This window comes from Arvicanthis niloticus, chromosome 1 (assembly GCF_011762505.2).
Source record: "Arvicanthis niloticus isolate mArvNil1 chromosome 1, mArvNil1.pat.X, whole genome shotgun sequence".
In the NCBI taxonomy this organism is placed as follows: Eukaryota; Metazoa; Chordata; class Mammalia; order Rodentia; family Muridae; genus Arvicanthis; species Arvicanthis niloticus.
The window spans coordinates 39,682,994-39,702,887 of NC_047658.1; the positions used below are offsets into that span (position 1 = coordinate 39,682,994).

The 19,894-nt window shown below is 43.6% G+C and overlaps 2 protein-coding genes across 13 annotated transcripts in view; one reads left to right on the forward strand and one right to left on the reverse strand.

The window, feature by feature from the left end:
- The first annotated feature begins 71 nt into the window (after positions 1-71).
- Lysmd4 (LysM domain containing 4) lies at positions 72-6,078 on the forward strand. 4 transcript variants are annotated; one of them, XM_076935626.1, is made up of 4 exons: positions 72-196; positions 1,195-1,477; positions 1,940-1,965; positions 3,352-6,078. In XM_076935626.1, exons 2-3 carry the CDS (start codon positions 1,205-1,207, stop codon positions 1,949-1,951), a joined length of 285 nt encoding a protein of 94 aa, XP_076791741.1. In that variant the 5' UTR covers positions 72-196; positions 1,195-1,204; the 3' UTR covers positions 1,952-1,965; positions 3,352-6,078. The 4 variants fall into 4 exon arrangements, with proteins under 4 accessions (XP_076791741.1, XP_034380690.1, XP_076791725.1 ...); XM_034524799.2 differs by lacking the exon at positions 1,940-1,965; XM_076935610.1 differs by lacking the exon at positions 1,940-1,965 and having other exon boundaries at positions 188-234.
- A 2,584-nt stretch (positions 6,079-8,662) lies between these two features.
- Mef2a (myocyte enhancer factor 2A) overlaps positions 8,663-19,894 on the reverse strand; it is a 121,615-nt gene continuing 110,383 nt past the window's right edge. For all 9 annotated transcript variants that reach the window (XM_034496438.2, XM_034496446.2, XM_076935587.1 and 6 more), the window contains 3 exons: positions 17,864-17,990; positions 14,179-14,305; positions 8,663-12,728 (listed from right to left, as the gene is read on the reverse strand). In XM_034496438.2, the coding sequence (XP_034352329.1) occupies positions 12,362-12,728; positions 14,179-14,305; positions 17,864-17,990 (621 nt within the window). In that variant the 3' untranslated portion in view covers positions 8,663-12,361. The remainder of the gene's footprint in view (positions 12,729-14,178; positions 14,306-17,863; positions 17,991-19,894) is intronic.

Below are 19,894 nucleotides of genomic sequence, written 5' to 3' on the forward strand. Positions count from 1 at the left end.
TCCAGGGTCCACGCTAGAGCTCTGCCCACTAGGTCCCGCCCCTTGAGCAGGGCGCATTCTGACCTCTCAGCACCTCCCGGCTTGCCAGGGCCCGCCCTCCTCTGAAGACATTGGTTGGATCTTAGTCCCCGCCCCCGGAAGACCTGCATTTTGCAGCCAATCGGCGGGCGCGGTGGCGGTGGAGCCTGGCAGCGAGGTACCCGAATCTGGAATGGGGTCTGCTGGGTTGACTTGGTGGGGCCAGGGTTTCTGGGATCGCTTGTCACTGTGGGCTCGGTGGTGAGCTGCCACTCTAGGGCCAGTGCCTGTGTCCACGGAGGGCTGGTGCTGGCTTACGGGAGTGACAGGATGTGTATTCTTTGGAAAGTTGGGGCCCGGCCTGTTTAGGCCCAGGGGCGGGGCCGTCTCAAATATGTTTTGCCTCCTGCTTAATGACAGCCCACCTACTACTGAAGGGAAACTGAGGCCTCTTCTGGCCGCCCCGGGTGCCAAGGGCACAGAATTTGAGACTAGAGGGAGATGCGCTGAGATCGGCTGAGGGCCAATCAGAAGGGACCGCCAGGAATGCCTTGAGTCCCTTTACAGATATTTGGAAGGGAAAAGTTAGTTGTGGCATTGGCGTTTGATTCTAGGTGAAAATAAGGGGACCATGGGGTGAAATGAGACCAGAGTGACAGAGAGAAACGGGCAAGTTGAAATTTGATAGGTTTTTCCATTGCTTGCCTCTTAGGGCAAGTCAGCCAGGGTCAAAATAAGAGAACTATGGTTGTTCTCAGCTTCTGTCCTTGGTAGTGGACTTTTCCCCTGAAGACACCTTGGGATGTTTAACTAGGTTTTTGTCCAAAGATTCTGAATGTAAGATTCTCAGCGTCAGGAAGCTGAGAACAGTGCTCACCTCACACAATGCTGAGACAGAAGTGGCTTCTTATGTGGGCTAGGGGAGGCACAGCTGTGGTTGGTGAAGGGCAGGGAATCTTTTTTTTGCACACAGTCAGCAGTTAGGAAAAGTGTGATCTTATTCTGCCTCAGGATCAGGTGGACCGGTGTGAGCCTGTGTGAGAATATCCTTCTGTCCTGATGCTGTTTGTTGGATATTGACAATAATAGGAAATTACTAATGAGATAGTTCTCTTTAGGAAGCCAGAGGAGAATGAGTAGCATTTGTGTGGAATTAACTCCAGGTTTGATTTTCAGATAAGAGAAAATGAGGCAGAAGGAAGTGTTAGCCAAGACCTTCCAAGGCCCAGCTGTTGTCTGTAGGACTCCCAACAGCCATGTTTACGTGTTCAAGAATGGCAGTGGGGACTCTGGGGACTCCTCTGAGGAAGAGTCACACCAGGTGGTGTTAAGACCCCGCGGCAAGGAACGCCAGAAGAACAGCAGCCAACCTCCAGGAGCAGGCAACGTGGTGCTGCTGCAGCGGGAGCTGGCTCAGGAAGACAGCCTCAACAAGCTGGCTCTCCAGTATGGCTGCAAAGTAAGCTGGCTCAGTCCTCTGCCCTCCAGGGTTGAGAGAGACATAGGGAAGTCACTATAGGAGGGGTCCTTGTTCTTCCCGACCTGCATAGGTGACCAGAATCCTACATAGCCAGGCCTGGAAGCTGGTGGAGGCACCCTTCATTCAGAACTCTGGGCTCAGGAAGGGCCGGGAACTTCCGTTCAGGGTGTGCTTTCTTTTGCCCTGCCCTGCACAGGGACACTGTGAAACAGTGTGATCTTTGAGCACACTGGATTTAAGATCTTAGGGCTGGAGATGGTAGGCGGAGTCTCCAAGTTTGTGTGGCATGCTTCTCTCACTACTTGTATTTTCTGACCTTTGCTTGACAGTAGCTACTCTGACTAGTAGAGTTTTCTTCCTTCTCCCTGGTAGAACTGCATGGTCTAGCCTCTGTGCTGTGCATTTGTATAACCTTACCTTTCTCTTTAATTATGTTTTTAGCACTCAGAGTGATTAACAGTGGCAAAGTAAGTTGGAAAGCGTTTCTGGAATCGCTCTTTTCTCCCGTGTTGAAACAATTTGTGTCACGCTGTTGACCTCATGCTATATACATGCTATATACATGCTATATACATGCTATGGTCATGCTATATACATGCTATAACCGTGCTATATACTTACAGCAGCTTTCACCAAGGCTGCATCAGCTACACAATTTAAAAAAAAAAAAAAAAAAAAAAAAAAAAAACTTTACCTCCTAAAAATTGTCTGTGGTTTACCTAAAAATCTCCAAATGAGCACAAAGACGGTGTGGCTGTGGGAGTCTTTCCCAAATAGAGGCTTGTCTTCGGAGACACAGCATCTTAACACTCCACCGGCCTTTGCATTTGGATCTTATAATCTGCTTCTGTAAGCATAGCATATAGACTAAAACAAAACAAAAACCTTCCCAACAAAGTCTCGAAAGATAGACCTTATCTTTCATGTCATGTCAGAACGACAGTCTCTAAGAAACCCAGAATGGATATCCAGTGTCTCCACTAACTAGTCCAGTTCCTACTGGAGGCGAGTACACGTGCTGTTCTTTTAGTGCACAAAGAATGAAAGCTGCCAAGCCTCTCCTGTTAGTTTCAGAGCAAGACAAAAAGCATCCCCCAAGCCAGTTCAGTGATACTCTAAAAGTGGCTGCTGAGTAAAGCACACATGATGCTCAACTCTGTGGGCCGGACTTACACTCTAGACAAGTGTCTCCCAAGTAGCTTGAGGGGGGGGTTTAAAATTTGGCTTCCCGTCCTTTTCTGTTAGAAGCCTTGCATTACTTGATAAAATCCACAGTTAAAGTCCCACAGCCATAGTCTGGAAAGGAAAATCTCAATTTGAAACTCCTGGCTGATGACTGATTGCCTAACTGGCTTCTCATGAGAAGTGTCATCTCCCCACGCTGAATTAGCTTCTATTCAGGAAATAAGTTCCTGTGCCTGCCCTGCTGGGAAAGTGCTGAGGCAGCATCCTGAAGAAGCTCTCAGGTGGCAGAGGCTCTGAATGTGTGCCCAGAGCCAACTCGGGCATTAGTGAGCTTGTCTGGCTGCTTGCTCGGCTGGGTTCTGGTGTGAGATGGGGGCACTGAGTTAGACAGGAAGGGTGACAGTGTTGGTCCTCTCTCACCTGAAGCTTTGGTTGTAGTCACAACACCTTCCAAAGCTGATCAGAAATTGTTCAAAGTAAAGCAGTTAGTTTCTAAGCTCATCATTCAGAGGTAAAAACTGAAAGCCTAAGTCAGCTGAAATGAAGCTAGCTGTGGGTGTACTTTCAAGCCTTCATGGGCTTCTCCACTGGAGCCCCAACAGACCAAAGGTCTCTGCTGGGTACTGTTTTAAGGAGCATTGCATGTTTATAATGCATGGCTTCCGTAGGTTGCAGATATCAAGAAAGCGAACAACTTCATCAGAGAACAAGACCTGTATGCTTTGAAGTCAATCAAGATTCCAGTGAGAAATCATGGGATCCTCACGGAGACCCACCAAGAACTAATGCCCCTTGGGGCCCCATCCTCCAAGACTGGGGTGACCCTGGTAGAACTGCCTGAAGATGAAGATGTCGCTGGGGCAACTGCTCAGGGCAACCAGCTGACAGACTTCTTCAAGGGCATTGATGAGAACATTGAGCGGGCTGTGCAGTCTGACGTCTTCCACAGTGACAGCTGCTGTGTGGAGGCCCCAGATCAGCCGCTGCTCCCCATGACCCAGAAGCCAGCAGCCGATGGTGCAGACTGTGGGATTCAGTGGTGGAATGCTGTCTTCCTTATGCTTCTCATTGGGATCGTGCTGCCAGTGTTCTATCTTGTCTACTTCAAAATACAAGCCACCGGGGAGGCCTCAAGTAGCTTGAATGCAACTGTTGTCCCCAATGGCTCCATGACACTGAGCCCAGTTCCAGGGCAAGCCCCCCGGTTGGCAATTCCAGTGCCTACCCTACCTGCTTCAGACAACCAGGTCAGCCCTACCACCCAAGCAGGGGCCTAAGCTCATTCTTTTCTAGAGTTGGCAGGCTTTGGCCATTGGCCCTTGATGTGTGTAACTGTCACCAGCTGTTTGCAGAGGGGGTTACATTTTGCTTCCTGAATGTGTGGAATCCATGGCAATTCGGATTGTATAGACTGAGGAATGGCTTGGCCTAACTCAGGGATGCAGGAGCCCAGACATCCACCATCCCAGCAAGAGAAACATTAACATGAAACTCCTGGCCCTTTCTTGAAGACATGTAGGGGCCAGCTGTGAGTGCTTGTACAGCCATTCTGTGCAGGCTCCTAAGTAGACTGTGACAAGGGGTCTGCGGTATTGCTGTCCCCCATGTTGGATGGGGTCAAATGACTGTCACAGTGTCCCTGCCTGCTAAGGGGAAAGCTGGGCTCAGAGACATGCCCTGTGTCTAGATCAAGGTGCTATATAGTATGTCACTGAGTTTGTCACAGTTGACAACCTGACATGTTTGCCTCTTCACTTGGCCCCACTGAGGCAGTGCTGCTTCAGAAGTGAGAGCCCCAAATCCAAACCGCCGTCCTTTGATTTAAGTTATACCTCCCAGAGTCACACTAGGAGTATCTCTGTGGCGATGGCTCCCTGGATTCTCCCACTTGGCATCTGGGCAGTAACTGTTATTGGCAAGTAGTTTGAAGGGACTACATCCACCATTAAGGTTCTAACACATGGACCTTTGAAGCAAACTGGTTGCTAGCCCAGGGTTGTCAAGAACAGTAGGCCCCATCCCACTCCTACCATGTGCAACCAAAGCAGAGTTCTTCCCACTGCCTCCTTGACTCATCTATTCTTTGGGTCCTTAGAGTAAACTTGCACATGCTGTGTCTCAGTGTTAAAACCAGACACAATGTCATTCAGCTTTCCGTTACTGTAACAAAATAATCTCCAGTGGGAAAGGTTTATCTTGGCTCATGTTTTCAATTCATGGCCTGATTTGGGGCGTGGGGCTATGGTAAGAACATCATGGAGGAGAGTGTGTGGTAGAACAGATTGTTCACATGACAGGGAATAGAGAAGGGGAGACAAGGAGCTTGGGCACAGGTGTCACCTTCAGAGTTCTGCCTGCAGTGACCTAACTTCCTCCCAGTAGGCTCCACTTCTTAAAGGATCCACTCCTTCCCAACACTGAGACGAGGTCCAAGCCTTTATAATATTTCCCTTTGGGGGACATATCAAAATGCTACCAAGGTAACTCTGGCTGTGAAAGGTTGTAAAGAGAGCATCACCAGATGCAGGAGAGTGCAAAAGGGTTCCTCAGCCACTCCCTGAAGGCAGTTAACCGTCCATGTCTGCCATGTCTGTAAAGGGTGTGGGAGGAAGGGATAAGTCAGCTTGCCTTGTCACTGCAGGCACAGGCAGAGGCTAGAGGCAGACAGGCTAGTAGGCTTCTGGATGGTTAGCAACTTGATACTTAGGCCTAGAAACCTGACCAGAGGAGCAGGATAGTATTTGAGCTGGGCCTCCTGTCTGAAACACAGTCCATCCAGGGTGAAAATAGCAAATTTAAATCGTCTTCAGAATTAAGTATTTTGAGGCCAAAAATGAACCCATGGATCTTGGTACAATAAACATTTTGATTATGTAAGTGATTTCTATTTGGATGCTCAAGACCACTGCGGCTGTGTAGTTTCCCCTAAATGTTGTCATCGTTAACTTCATCAGGGAGGGCTCAGAGTCCCATGGGAAAATAATTTTTTGGCAGACAGAGAATGTCTTTATTTTTTCCTGTATTCTAAATTGTTGGGGACTCATTGTTACCACCTGTATTCAGCCCTGTGTGAGTTCCTAAGTAGAATGTGACAAGGGATCTGCAGTGTCAGGGCTCTTGGGAGTTGGTTGGGGTCAAATGACTGTCAGTGTCCCTGCCTGCTGAGGGCAGGGGTGGGCTTGGCTCAGAGATGTGTGTTCTGTGTCTAGGCAGACCACGGTGCTACGCAATAGTATCAGTATGTCACTGAGTTTTAGACATGTTACAGTTTTAACTTGTATTTCTGTATTTTTCTCAAGTGGAATAAAATAATTTCTTCTGTGAAGGAAACATAGCTTCTCCGTCTTTTCATAATATGTGGATATTGGTAACAGAGTTAAGAGGAGGGACAGCATTTGAGTAAATGACAGTGGCCTCTGTCTCCTGCTGAGCTTGGGCAAGTTGCCAGAAGCTCTTGCTGTGCACATCCTTATGTGGCCAGGGAAGGACAGACTAAGTGGTAAACAGTGCATTCTGGCCCACTGACCTACATAGTATTTCATAATTCAGGTAGTCTGTGAAAGACATACCATGGAGCTCATTTTCTGCTAATTTGTTCTCTGGGGTGCTTTTGAAAAGATTTTTCAAGTTTTAGAATTATGTGCTTGTGAATTCAGGTGCCCTTGACGTTTAGGGGCGAGTGTAGGACCTACTGGAGCTAGAGTTAGAGGTGGTTGTGAACTGCCTGAGACTGGTGCTAGTAACTACCCTGGGGTCCTCTGCAAGAGTACTGAGCACGCCTAACAATGTAGTCATCTCTCCAGTTTCCAAGTGAATGTTTTAAAGAATAACTTTTTGTTTGGGTAGAGTGCTCAATGTTAAACCTAAGGAATGTTCTTAGTGTTGGTGTGTTGATTTTATACAAGGGAGACAAGGCCCCAGGCTGGGTTGTGACCAGCAGGAGGCAGACAGAAGTGGAAAGATGCACTGAAGTTTATGAATTTGACAATCATATGGGATAGATTGAGCTCTGGGCCTTACTTACCTTGTAGAGAAAGCTCACAAGATTGCTGCAGCTAGGTGCCAAATACACTAAAGTATATCCTGTGGTGTTTGTTGTTCAGTGGATGCCATGGGAGGGCAAGCCTTTTGTACGGGAACTCCTGCCTTCCCAATCCCAATCCCAATCCCAGAGCCCACAGCTGAGTAATCTGGGCTTGGCAGCCTCAGAGCTTGTGTTCTTCTGGTTCTGTGGCCTTACTGCCCTGCTACCCGCCATGCTGCTGCTGCTGGTGGCCTGTTAGAGGTGCCGATAGCTCTGCCTCCTTAGTGCTACCACCTCGCACCTGGCTGCATTTGATTGCCCTGAATAAGGAGCACTGGCTACTTTTATCTGTACTTCATCCATCCGCATACACTTTAACTCTTCAGAATACAAAAAGGTGATGTGATAACCAGACAGGACCCTTGTCCCCTGCCCTCAAGGTGCTGATAAGCTAGGAGGCATCTAGATGAAGGCTCTGGGCCCCAGAGAGGTTCTCTAGATGAGCTGAGCCAACCTGACACCAGGAAAGGGAGTGGGAGTCAGTGAGACAGCGGGCAGGTGCTTTTTAGGGAATGCTCTTTAGTGTGATCAAAGGACTATAGGGCAGAACATAGGGAGTGTGAGAAGCTGGTGACCCGGTATGTAGGGAGTGTGAATGGAATTATGGGAAAAGGTTGCCAGAATGGTTTGGGGCCAGATGTGCAACAACCCAAGTTCTTCATTTAAAGGCTTGGCATTATTTCAGGGAAATAAGAGGCAACTTGTGATGGCATGGGGAGGCTGACACCACTGAAGGAAGTGTCCTTCCTTATTATCCCCACTTCCTACTTCTTTTGTCTTAGATCCCTGAATTCATATAGTATCATTTGATTTGTAAAACTGTTATCATTGTTAAATTCTTAAATGCTAAACGGGTAAACGTTGAGGAAACCTAGTATTCCAGTTACCTCCAAAATACTTAACCAATTAGAGAGACAGCACTTTACAGTGAAGCCTAGCAGGAACCTTCACCCTGTGAAAGGACAGCCATCTGTAGTGAGACACACTTGACACCATCAATTCCATAACCAACTAGGATACATCACTTTGGGCCATTCGCCTAAATATAGCACCTCATCCCAGTCACTATCAGGCTCATCCACGGCTAAGTGGTGTTCAGCTGGACAGGTGGCTGGGGGTGGGCTGCAGTCTTCCAGCTGGCACAGGGCTTGGAAAATCACTTTCTTGGCTGGTGCCACTCAGACACACAATCAGCTTAAAACCAAGATAAAGGTTTAGAGCAAGGCACCCATGGGAGCTGACTAGGAACTCAAAGTGAATTGATATTAAGTAGCTGCAGCTGTGATTAGAATATTTTTAGCCATAGGACTCGAACAGCTTTCAAAACCTGCTAATAAGAGCCCCATTATAGCCAGCAAGCAAAACCAATGCAAAAAATTAACTTGATTTGACACCAAGAATCTGCTTAGCTAGGAGCTGGCTCACACTGCAAAGGAGAGGAAGAGGACTTTTTTTTTTTTTAACTATGGGTTTGGACAACTGTTTGGAGCTGGAGCTTTTCTGGCTTCTAGCTCAGTTAAGATCTCAAAGTGGGAAGGATCTGCTAGTGTGCTTTAACAGACAGCCATCTCTGCAAAACACAATGCTGTGTATGTAATCTGGACAAAACTAGTTCCCACTGTAAACCTTAAAGATAAATGGGAACATGGTAGTAAGTGCTAACATCTACTGCCCTCAGCACTTAAGGCTATTCTCCATGAGAATTTCTTTGAGACCTACTGGATTTAACTGAGCTGCAGCATAGCCAGGCTAATACTGGGGAACAGATGGCTGGCTGCTTCCTACAGGCTCTAGGGCTGTCTAGATGCCACAGGGTGAAACTGGGGGGCAGGGATGCCTGGTGGCCATGCCAGCACCTACTGTTTTCCCCAGGCAAACATGACAGAGTCTGGATGTATGGTCAAAGCCAGGCCATCTTTACTGGAGTGAGTGCAGGAGACAAATAGCTTACAACAACCTCTAGCATTGTCTTAACCGTTTGATAAAAACGTCACTATAATATTTATTGTATAATGAAGAAAAAACAACACATTCAGGGAAAAATTGAGATTAACTTATTTTTCTTAAAAGGTTCATCTCAAGGATGGCAACAAAGTCCAGCTTGTGCCGCCAAACGGTTTTACATGATCAAACCGTGTACAGCTTCTTTGTGTGAACTGTTGACTACAAACATTTACCAAATACATAAATCTCTTTTAAAAAAGCCATTTTAAATATAGCAAAGCAGTGTCTTCTTGCACAGCAAAGTGAAGAAAGTTTCTACAGAGAAATAAAAGTTTTACATTTGTAAAGTTCTTTTCACATTCTAATCATCTAGCTCTTTATGATCCAATGCCAGGAGTTTTCAGGTTCCGTATTTACTATGTATTTCTTGTGCGCATGATGGTTAATACAGAAATTATGTTAATACATTATTAGTCATCTTTACAGTTGAAAGGAAATGGTGAAACATGTATTGTTCTTTTAGAACAAACCCCTGATTTAGCTTTGTAACACAATGGATGTAATTAGGGCTCAAAGGATGGAGTTTTGACTGGGACCACCTGTGTTCACACAGCGTGACACTCTCTCAGTGTAGAACCACTTAGAGATGCGAGGGAACTTCCCACGTCCAGTGCAACTTAAGCTTTTTTTGTTTTTCTTTTTAATAATAAAATATGTTATCTGAAGGGAGAAAACTTTCCTGTGATGGTGTCTGATACAAAACACATGAGTCTCAAAGGGTAAGAAAAGTCAGTTTAAAGCAACACCGTCAGTGTCCTCCCTACTCTAGGTTGGCTTCCACTGAGAGCTGTGGATATGATGTATTATTCACACATGAGCATCTGGGTGAAGGATGTCAAACCCATATGCTCCAGATCACACTGGGCATATGGGAAAAGATTAACAGTCAGATATTCAGTTCCTGAAAACGGAATACATTGTGACTTGGTCAGTGTAATTTAAATACAAACTCCGAGCCTTGTGTAATATTACTTTAGAAAACAGTAGTTGTACTGATTATAAACCTGCATAGAAAGAAAGACTATTGAGATACAGTCAGAAAAGCCATCTCATAAGGCACACAAGAAAATAGACAGTAAATGTGAATGTGTTAACTCCTATTCCAATATACAGCAGAAGTTCATGAACATGCATAAATAATAATGAAAGGGTCACTTAATACTTTCAAAGCTATAAATGGTTTACAAAGTGGTAAGGGTTATCTTGGAAATTCAGTGTTGGGAGACTGTCTTGTTTTAATTAGGTATGACCTTATGAAGAACGTGCCTGTAAGTCAATTCAGTACATTTCAAGAAGAAAACCTAATCTTTTCTGAGTAAGAGCCAAATGCTGAGACCATAGGGAGGAGATAGAACATCATCCCCACTTTTTTGGCTTTTACTAACATGTGCTACCCAAACTGTCAGTGAAGTGCTCTCCACTGTACAGCCTGTGCTCACCTGTGCATGTACCTAATACCTATGTGCCAGTCAGGAAACCTGGCTAATGAGTTGTCAGGACAGCAGATGAGGAAACAGCAAAAGGAGCATAATTTAGGGAATTAGGGGGAAAAGCAAAATATAAGTAAAAACTTCAGGTAGCTGCTTAACATTGTTCAATATAAAATAGCAGCCATTTTTAAACTCTTTAATTTTTTTCAGGAAAAGGAGTATTTAAAAATCTAGGATAAAAGATACACAGGACTTTGAATTTTGTTCATGGCACACGACCAGTAAACGGATGAACTTGCCATCACCAACGAGCTGTCTCCCTGTAAGAGTAAGGCCTTGTTCAAAATCCAAGCTGAGGGTGGCACCAATTTCGGTCAGGACAGCAAGAATCGTGTGGAGGATCTGCACCATAAGAGAGCTGCTCCCTGCACGCCCGTGCCTTGCCACGCACGGGACGCTAACGCCCTCCTGGATCTTGTGACCAGCTGCGTCATCTATCTTTAGAGTCACGGAGAAAAAGCTCCCTTTCCCCACAGATAGTCTCCTAATTATTCACCACTTATAAACCTTTGTGCTCATCTACTACTCTGCCGTCTTTTCTAACATTACATAAATTAGGTCATCTGTCTACTGTTCTGTTTTCCCTCACAAAAAGGCAAGTTTTAAATAATGCCTTATAAAATCTGTTACAACACATTTTATATTTATGCAGGATGAACTTAACACCAATTTTTTGCCACTTTGCTATTTATGTACACATATAAAATATATAATGATGCTCACCCCATACAGCACAAAGATTACAACAGAACATCACACATTCACCACCAGTGAGGGGAAACCCCTTTACACAATCCTCTGAAAAACTGGGCTAATAATTAAAATCCAAAGTACAGTATATTTAACAAAATAGTAAATATTAAACAGTGAATACTCTACTTAAGGACTTCGCCTTTCCCCCCAAATTGGCGGCAATCCACAAAAATATACTTTTTAATCTGGTGACCATACAATACATAGGTACTTACATCAAAGGTGATAATATATTTAAGATGCTATATACACAAAGAGTTTGGCTCAACTTTTAATTTACATATAGAATAATAAGTGTTCATGGCTTTTTTTTTCCAAGGTTCTGCTTGCAAGATATTTTTGTTTTTTCTCCCCTCTTAAAATAAAACTAAAAAGTTAAAACAAGATAAAGCTATTCTTTAAAAAAAAAAAGTTACAACATACAGCTTTGGCTTATATAAATAATTCAGCAGAATGTGTTCAAAAGTAGTGGATATAATTTTATATATAGTCATCAATTCATTAAGGGTGTTTTCTTTCATATAAAATATACATGACCTAAAATCAGTTTCTTTAATTTTTAAAGATATGAATGTAAAAGAAACTTCTGACATATTCCAATTATAACTTAATATATTAATTTTATTTTGTTAATGCTCTATATTTCTAGGCTAGTATTTCTGAATATTTCATGCGTGTTTTTCTATTCTCTCTTTTTAATAGCTAAAAATCACTTCTTTGACCCAATACATTTTTTTTGCACGTGCAAAACAGTTATGTGTGGGGCTTTTTGTTTGTTTGTTTGTTTAATATCAACAGCCCTTTCCCATGCACCCCTTTGCAATAGACCCATGCCAGGTTGGGTTATTAATATAAATGACATTTTATGTACAGTATTGCTTTCTTGGTTCCTGCTTTTCTACTGCTCTGTTCTACAAAGCATTTTTTTTTTTCTGAAGTAACTACAGTCACCGCACAGTTAAATAAAACAAATAGGGGCCCCCTAGGTTTCTGCAGGCTAATGTGGAAGAATTATATATGGGTACACGTTTCTCTGCAAAAACTTTATCTTACGAAACAAGTAGTCCAAGGAAGTGCCAGACTGGTCTGTTTCTACAGGGTGCTTTGTCTGCCATGTGGACACACATCTGCAGACCTACAAGGAGTTTGCAGTAAGTGCCTGATTTTGTGTATACAACACACACCCACACATACACACACTCACACTGACATACATATATATGTAAAGGGATATATATGTATGCATGTACATATAAATATATTGAACTCATGTCCTTATTCACCAATTTAAGATATGTAGGGCAGTTCACTGCAGTAACACAAAGAACAAACATGAACCAGGAAGCCTTAGGTCACCCATGTGTCCATCCTCATGCGTTTTACAGAAGGGCTTTCTCTGTCCTCAGTATTTGGAGGTCGGCCAAGCACAATTGGAGAATGGAAGTCACCCCGAGGATCCTCCCGGTCACTGCCATCGTAGGAGCTGCTCGAGCTGCTCAGACTGTCCACAGGGGAGCGCCCCATTTCCTGCCGGGGTTGGGGCTGTGGAGGTTGTGGTGGTGGCTGCTGCTGCTGCTGCTGTGGCTGCTGCTGCTGCTGAAAGCCTGATGGGGTCATTCGATCCCGGGGAGGTGAAATTGGCTCTGACTTAATGTTGATGTTCTGGTTGGTGTTAATAGACAAATTTGAACCCTGAGATAACTGCCCTCCAGCCCTGTAGAGAAACAACAGAGGTGAGACGGTTTGGCAGCACATCTGTTTAACTCATATGACAAAGCTCAGGACACTGTCTGTCTGGGAAGACTGAAAGTCTAATATCCCATACTTTTGCATCTCAACTCTGAAAAAAACAGTTTTAGTGTCTGGTGTTGTTTAAAGAACAATGACATGGATTCAGTTCCTTGTCTCCCATCCTTCAGGATCTTCTGTATTGTGTATTGACAAGCACATCTCATGCTTTCCCAATTGCCATGAGATATAAATTGAATCATCCCATTTTTCATGAGAACAAGTGTTTTGGAAAGGCTAGGAATGTGCTGGTAGTATGTGAGACAGGGCTTCCCTGTGTCTAAGCTTTAAGGCCTTTCCACTTATTTCCTGAACTTTCTTGCTATTTATTTATTTTGTCACCATTCCTCCTGTGTTGCCCAGGGATGGTCTTCAACTCCTGAGTCTTAACCTCTTGAGCAGCTGGAATTATAGGCAGCACCAAATGCCCAGCTTTCAGGTCCACAATTTTCAATGATTTTACTCAGAACAGGCCAGGGCTTCAATAGTTATATAAGCAAAACCTTTCCCTAAGAAACATAGAGCATTTTCACCCATAACACGATTCTCGAGAGCACTACTGATTACAATCCACATGTACAGTTCTTTCACCATCCAAGAGAAAGGAGTTGCTGGCTCTCTGGGCACTGTGGGCAGGAGGCTAAGGTGCCCCACACCTGATAGTTGCAAAGCAGCCAGCTAGCTGCTGATATGCTGTCCCTCTTCTGGATGCTCTCCTGAACTTGTTCTTTCTGATGTTCAGGGAGTCTGGCCTCTTCTGGGCATCATCATAAATCCTCTTTGCTTTACACCCTGCCCATAAGGAACATTCCTTTTATGAATGAAGTAGTTTGTAAACTGGACCAGAAACAATCAAATGAATCCTATGGCCCTTGATTCATACACAGGATATTTTCAATCCTACTTTTCTTCTACTAAGATCCAAGGAGAATGCAAAAGGCACAGGCTTGCTGTCCTCTTCTCCAAAGCAAAGGAGGAAAGGCAGGCAGATGAGCCTGAATGTTTTCAGCTACCTTCCCTGAGGACACTGACTCAGATGATGCTGGGAAGCAGTGGCTTATTCATCTGGCAGTCAGTGAGAAGGGAGCATACAGGCGCCATCTGGGTTTTAGGATTCCCTTTGTACCATCTGAGACTCTCCATGTTTACTAAGAAAAGTTATGCTTCCCAGATCCATTCAAGGAATGCCTGGTGCGCTCGGCATCCACACTACTATCTAGAGGTATGTTAAGAAAATACTTTCTCCCAACACTTGTATGTACATAAACAAGAATCGTGGCAGGGCTTGTTCTTAACAGCCTACAAAGTAAAAGAGAACTGACAGGAGGTGTGTGCAGGCCACCTGCAAAAGCTCAGGAAAATGTCCAGTTACTCACACTAGAGAGCTGAGGGCTGCTTGTCCTAGATGGTGCTGCTGCCAGGCTGAAGCCTGCCCCAGAGACAGCATCCCAGGGGAAGTAAAGCCTTGCAGGGCAGACAGGTCAGCGCTGGTCAGTGAGTAATCTACAAAAGATGGAGATCGTTACTACACAGATAAATATACCTGTCCTCTGGGAAAAGGAGATGTACTGGATTGAACCTGAATCCACATGTGTTGATGCTCAACAGGACAGGGAGGACAAAGAAGCTTTCTTACTGAACAAATACCACAGCACAATCAACTACATTTGCTTTAATAGGTCCCCAACTGCACATGTCACCTCAAATTCATGAACATCTTTCTATGACATATAAGTCATTTTCTGTGAATACTTCAATCACAATTACTATGACCAAGGCTTAGTGTATCTAGAAAAGTGTTTAAAGCAGTTGGTCTTCCACCTGAATTAATACATTTTAAGGGTGAAAAAAAAAAAAAGGCTGAGTTGAGAAAGCACCATTGGCACTCAGGTTTCTATGTGACTATCCTTTCATACTTGACATGCCCAGAGAGTCTCAGCCTGAGTCTACTCTCTAGTGACCCTTCCAGTCCATAATTCTCTTTTGAATTCTTGGCCTGTCCAGTGACCCACTTGACCTGTTCTACTTGGCTATCTCCACAAACACCTTAATTGTGGCATACCCCAAACTGAGCTCATGCTCTCCTCAAAGCTCTCCTTCCTCTCTTGATAAGTTGCACCAGCATACCTAATGGCTCATGCCAGGAAAGTGAGTGTTAACATTACATCTTTGCTGCACACTTACCTGAGCTAACAACTCTAATCACGTCTACCTTGCTGTCTCCAGCTTGTGGAGGTTCCAGTGCAATCTACTACTCTAGTCTAAGCCACCAGTAAACTATTATTTGGACCACTATACAACCTTTCTTATTGGCATTCACTTCAAAAGTAAGATTTGTTTTGATTATTTTGGTTATGTGTATGGGTATCTGTGCACATGAATAAAGGTTCCCACAGAGGACAGAAGAGGGTGCTAGATTTGCCTGGAGCTGGAGTTACAGGCAGTTGTGAGCTGCCTGGAGTGGGTACTGGGATCCAATGTGGATTCTCTGCAAGAGTAGCACCAAGGCTTAACCAAAGAGCCATCTCCTATGTCCACTAGACCACTGAGCCAAAAATGACATGTGGAAACAAGTATAATTGTAATGCGCTGTTACAGACCCAACAAATCCCCACGTTTCCAGCTCAAACTCTCACTGTGACATTCACCTTGCTCTACTTGGTGGCCTCCTGACTCTGTCCGTCTGACACAATATGAACAAGTCTTTCCCTGTGCTGTCTTTCTCGTGGCAGGCCTCAGTTCCACTACTGACTACACATTCTATTTACAGTACCTGCTAGGGCACCTGTCACACATGTTAATACATCTTGAAGCTGGAGTGATGTTACTGATGGGCATGAGGAAGTGTCTATGAGACCCACAGGCTATTTTTAAAACTTGCTTCTTCATTCATCCCTTTATTTACTGCCTGATGTGGTGGGCTTGACACTAAGTATCTACAGAAAGAAAAAGAATATACACAATAATATGGGAAAAGAAAAAACACAAACAAACAGCTGTTCTAAGAAGGAGAGTAAAAGCAAGCTCAGACAGAATGAGACTGATGTTTAGAGTCACATGCTCTTAAGGGAGCCTGACTCGACTATGTGTTTTAGCAATTCTTTGGAGACGTTGTAAAAATATATGTTTGCAATATTTTAAAATGCTTATACATATGGACATTCTATAGAAACTAATGGTGTTTCTAAAAACAAGTATTACAGTAGAATTTTGAGTATACTGGAACACCTGCAATTAGACACACAGAATACTGCAATCTAACTCTGATATTTAATTCACATGGCCTCCTCAGCTATACTCATCTGAGCATCAGACCTTTCGAGCTCCCGTCTTTCCTATCTTCTCAACCTCAGAGTACAAACTACAAAGTCTAACAGTGCAGGACTTTCCCACACATGCTTACCAGCTAAGCTGTATCTGTCTCCTCATCTGAAGAAAGGTATGCTCTTAACTCAAAATCTCTTATGCAGCAAGTGACTGATGGACTCTAACAGGATTTCTATAAGTGTTTAAGCTCTGGCCTTTTCTGGAATTAGTTCTGTGCAAGACAAACAATGAGCTACAATTCATAGGCTACTGAGCATCTGATTGGAGCAGTGTCTTTTTTCATACAGGTACCTGGGAAGGTAAAGGTCATCCCCCAGGCTTTGTCAACAAGACCATTACAAGTTGTTTGAAAAGAACTAGTCCTGGAGCTAAAGTGCCAATTAAAGGTATAAACTGCTTGTTCCTCCAGGTTGCTCAACACAGCATAAGTACTGATGCCAAAGTATTTACTCTGAAGTCTAAAATTATGTGATGTCTACCATAGTCTACTTATGATCACCATAGAGGAGTGACTTCCTTGCATTGCCTCTGATGACAGGCAAGGTGTAATTTCTTCCTTTCCCAGAGCCACAGGTATTTGGCTCAAATGGGGAAAAGTTGTACTTCCTGCCTGTCTTAGAATGGTGAACCCACAGGGAATCCTCTGCACATTAGTTCTCCATATGGGCCATCTGGCTAGGTTAGCCGCAAACCCCTCTATCACTATGATCTCTCTCTCTCTCTCTCTCTCTCTCTCTCTCTCTCTCTCTCTCTCTCTCTCTCTCTCCTCTCTCTCTCTCTCTCTCTCTCTCTCTCTCTCTCTCTCTCTCTCTCTCTCTCTGTGTGTGTGTGTCTGTGTGTGTGTCTGTGTGTGTGTGTGTTTCAAGATGGGGGTTTCTCTGTGAAGTCCTGGCTGTTCTGGAACTCACTCTGTAGACCAGGCTGACCTTGAACTCAGAAATCCGCCTGCCTCTAACCCTCTCTCCACCCCAAGTGCTGCGATAAAAGGTGTGTGCCACCACTGCACAGCTACTCCTAAACTTTCTTAACAGCCTTGTGTCTTAATATTTTAAAACGAGAAGTCCAAAACAAAACAAAACACCAAATGAATGAAAACCTCTTCTCAGCAGCAGAGTGACTAGCTGTGGGGAGAAATGAGATCATTCTCCTCCACAGGTCTAAGCAACACAGAGCAATCCAGCAGCTCCAGGAGAAAACCACATCCTGCCTGCCACACTGAAGCACCCTCCACACCCCTAAGAGACCTCTACTGTTTCCCAAAGCAGGTTTACAGCATAAAGACAAAATGATTTCACAGTTGAGGAAGAACAAGATACTGTGCAATAAAAGACTTCATAAAAATACCCGAGTTTGCCTCCTACCTTCCTTGGCTAAATGTGTGCTACAGCTGACAATAGCTACTGCTGCTTCCTTAAGAAGCAGTACAAAGTCAGACATAGTAGCACACACCTTTAAATCCCAGCACTTGAGAAGCCTGGCCTGGTCTCAACCCCCTAACCCCCTTAAAAAAATAAAAGTTGTAAAAGCTCATGCTGGAGAAATAACTTACTTCATTCTCTTATCAACTCATTTAATGTGACTTTTTAAAGGTTTATCATTTAAAAAATATATTTATATATATATATATTTGAAACAAAAAACCCCAGAGATAACATGCTACAAAATTACAAAAGTACACCTTGTTTAGAAAACAGCAAGAGCAGAGTCCAGGAAAAGGCCCCAGAGATGGCTCACCAGTGTTGTAGGCCGTCGGCATTGCTGAGTACACTAGTCCCTGCGGAGGCAAGCTTGGAGTCGTCACAGACACTACAGGCGTGGCAAGAGGTTGAGTGGCTTGAGAACTGCTTATCCTTTGGGCATTCTGTGAGAGATCAGAAAAAAGATTAAGTGTAATTATGTGGTATTTATGTTTAGACTAAATATTTTAAAAATAACTTTCAATTTAAATGTGATACTTCACAGTTTTATGTGAATGTTTATTATTTCTTCAAACAGTGATATGAAAACTTAAAGATATTAATGTGAATAACTAAATATTTAAGAGATCTATCTTTGTATTAATTATTCATTTCCCCTTTAAGACTACAGCATATTAATCCCAGATGCATGTCTTAAAATAGAAACTTACCTTATGGGTGATAACACTTTTGTGTGATAGCTTAATGAGGACTTGATATCATTACAAGTATTGTCAAGCTACAGTAAGTGAAGTCTGTGTATGTTTTAAATGGCTAATGGCAGCAAAAGTAATTTGTATTCATGAGACTGTAAATCTAAGAGCACAAGAATCAAAACTACTTCCTTTGCAGTCCTTATATACTAATGCTTTAGGCTGTGCTTATTCCATGTAGCTTGTGTTATGGTTTCCCTCCTGCTCACCTTGCAGACAATCTAGGTTTTAACAGCCCATTCAGATCAGTATCATTCTGGTCCTCCAGTTCTCTGAAAGGCTCTAAGTTTTTAAATAATGTACTTTTCAAAGGCTATTAAATACTGACTGGCTGTATCAGCATAATAGGATCTTAGCCAGGTTGGGAGTAAATTAAAATGTTGACACCTGCCGCTTTTTCTCCTTTTCCCTTTGTCCCCTTTCCCCTATAGGGACTGCAGCCTCGGCTGATCAGGACCATGCTATGTAGATCAGCCTTGCCTTGAGCAGAGATCCAGCTGCCTCTGCCTCCTGACAGTTGGGATTTAAGGATTCCTGGCAAAAAGTCCACTCTTAAATGATGAACCTATGTTAGGATAGCCCCTGTCTTCCTTGTGTAGGATAGGACAGAATCATTTTTTTTTCTTCACACTGACCTAAAGTTGACTTTTTCCAAGATAAAGGATCAGACAACAAAAGATACTCCACAGTTTGTACACAGAAAGCTAAAGGGCAACTATAATTTGTTTTTACAAATAGAGTTCTAACCTGATGACTGACAATTAGGGGGTTTGGGTCATGACTGAAGAGTCCCAATGTGACTACAGTTTCTCTCCCACTATGTTCAGAAAGCACTGAGACAAATGAAGGCCTCTGGCTAAATGTGAGTGCCTATCAGGTGATGGTCTTTTGAGGATCTCGACTCCAGCTTCTCTCATGTCAGGCTGTATTTCCTACACATCTTCTTACAGGACATCTGAATACTGTATGCTGTGCAGATATCACCTGATCTTAGTCACTTATTCACCTCTTCTTAAGCCTGGAGAAAAATCACTTTACTTCTCTGAACCCTTTAATTTGTTACAGAAGGAAGTCAGACATGTTTATCACGTCTGGCTTTCAGTGGTCCTGCTGATAATTCAAGGGGTATATTAGAAATGAACCCGAGCAGCATTCGTGCGGTCCCCAGACTTTCTGTAGTTAAAACTTTACATTATTGGTGATATTGGTGACTTAAACAGACAAATATATTTATATTCCTTCTGATCCACAGCCATCCCACTAAATCTGTAACGAGATAAAATTATTCTCAAAGCGCAAGGCTTCTAACCGAGAAGCTCGCTGTGGCCTCACTCTTGCCAGGGAATCCTCAACACAGGCCCAGGAGCTGGCTCCTTTCTTCCCCTTCATGTTGGATCAGAGCCATCAACAATTATTTTAGGGCACAGACGGTTTTGAACAACTTTCTGAATTCTAGAGGACTGCATTTCTGGTTCTGCTTTGCACTTTGAATTGATTTAATTTTTAGAGTCTGAATTAGCTTAAACTTTTAAGGAATGTGATCGACTACACTTTCTAGTGATCTTTCTCATTTTCATGAATCCTACATTTCACCA

What these genes read in the sequence shown, in the direction of transcription:
- Lysmd4 (XM_034524799.2), top strand. Translation starts at nt 1,205, where the DNA reads ATGAGGCAGAAGGAAGTGTTAGCCAAGACCTTCCAAGGCCCAGCTGTT. An exon ending in CTCTCCAGTATGGCTGCAAA is followed by an intron (nt 1,478 to 3,351) that starts GTAAGCTGGCTC and finishes TGGCTTCCGTAG; the next exon opens with GTTGCAGATATCAAGAAAGC.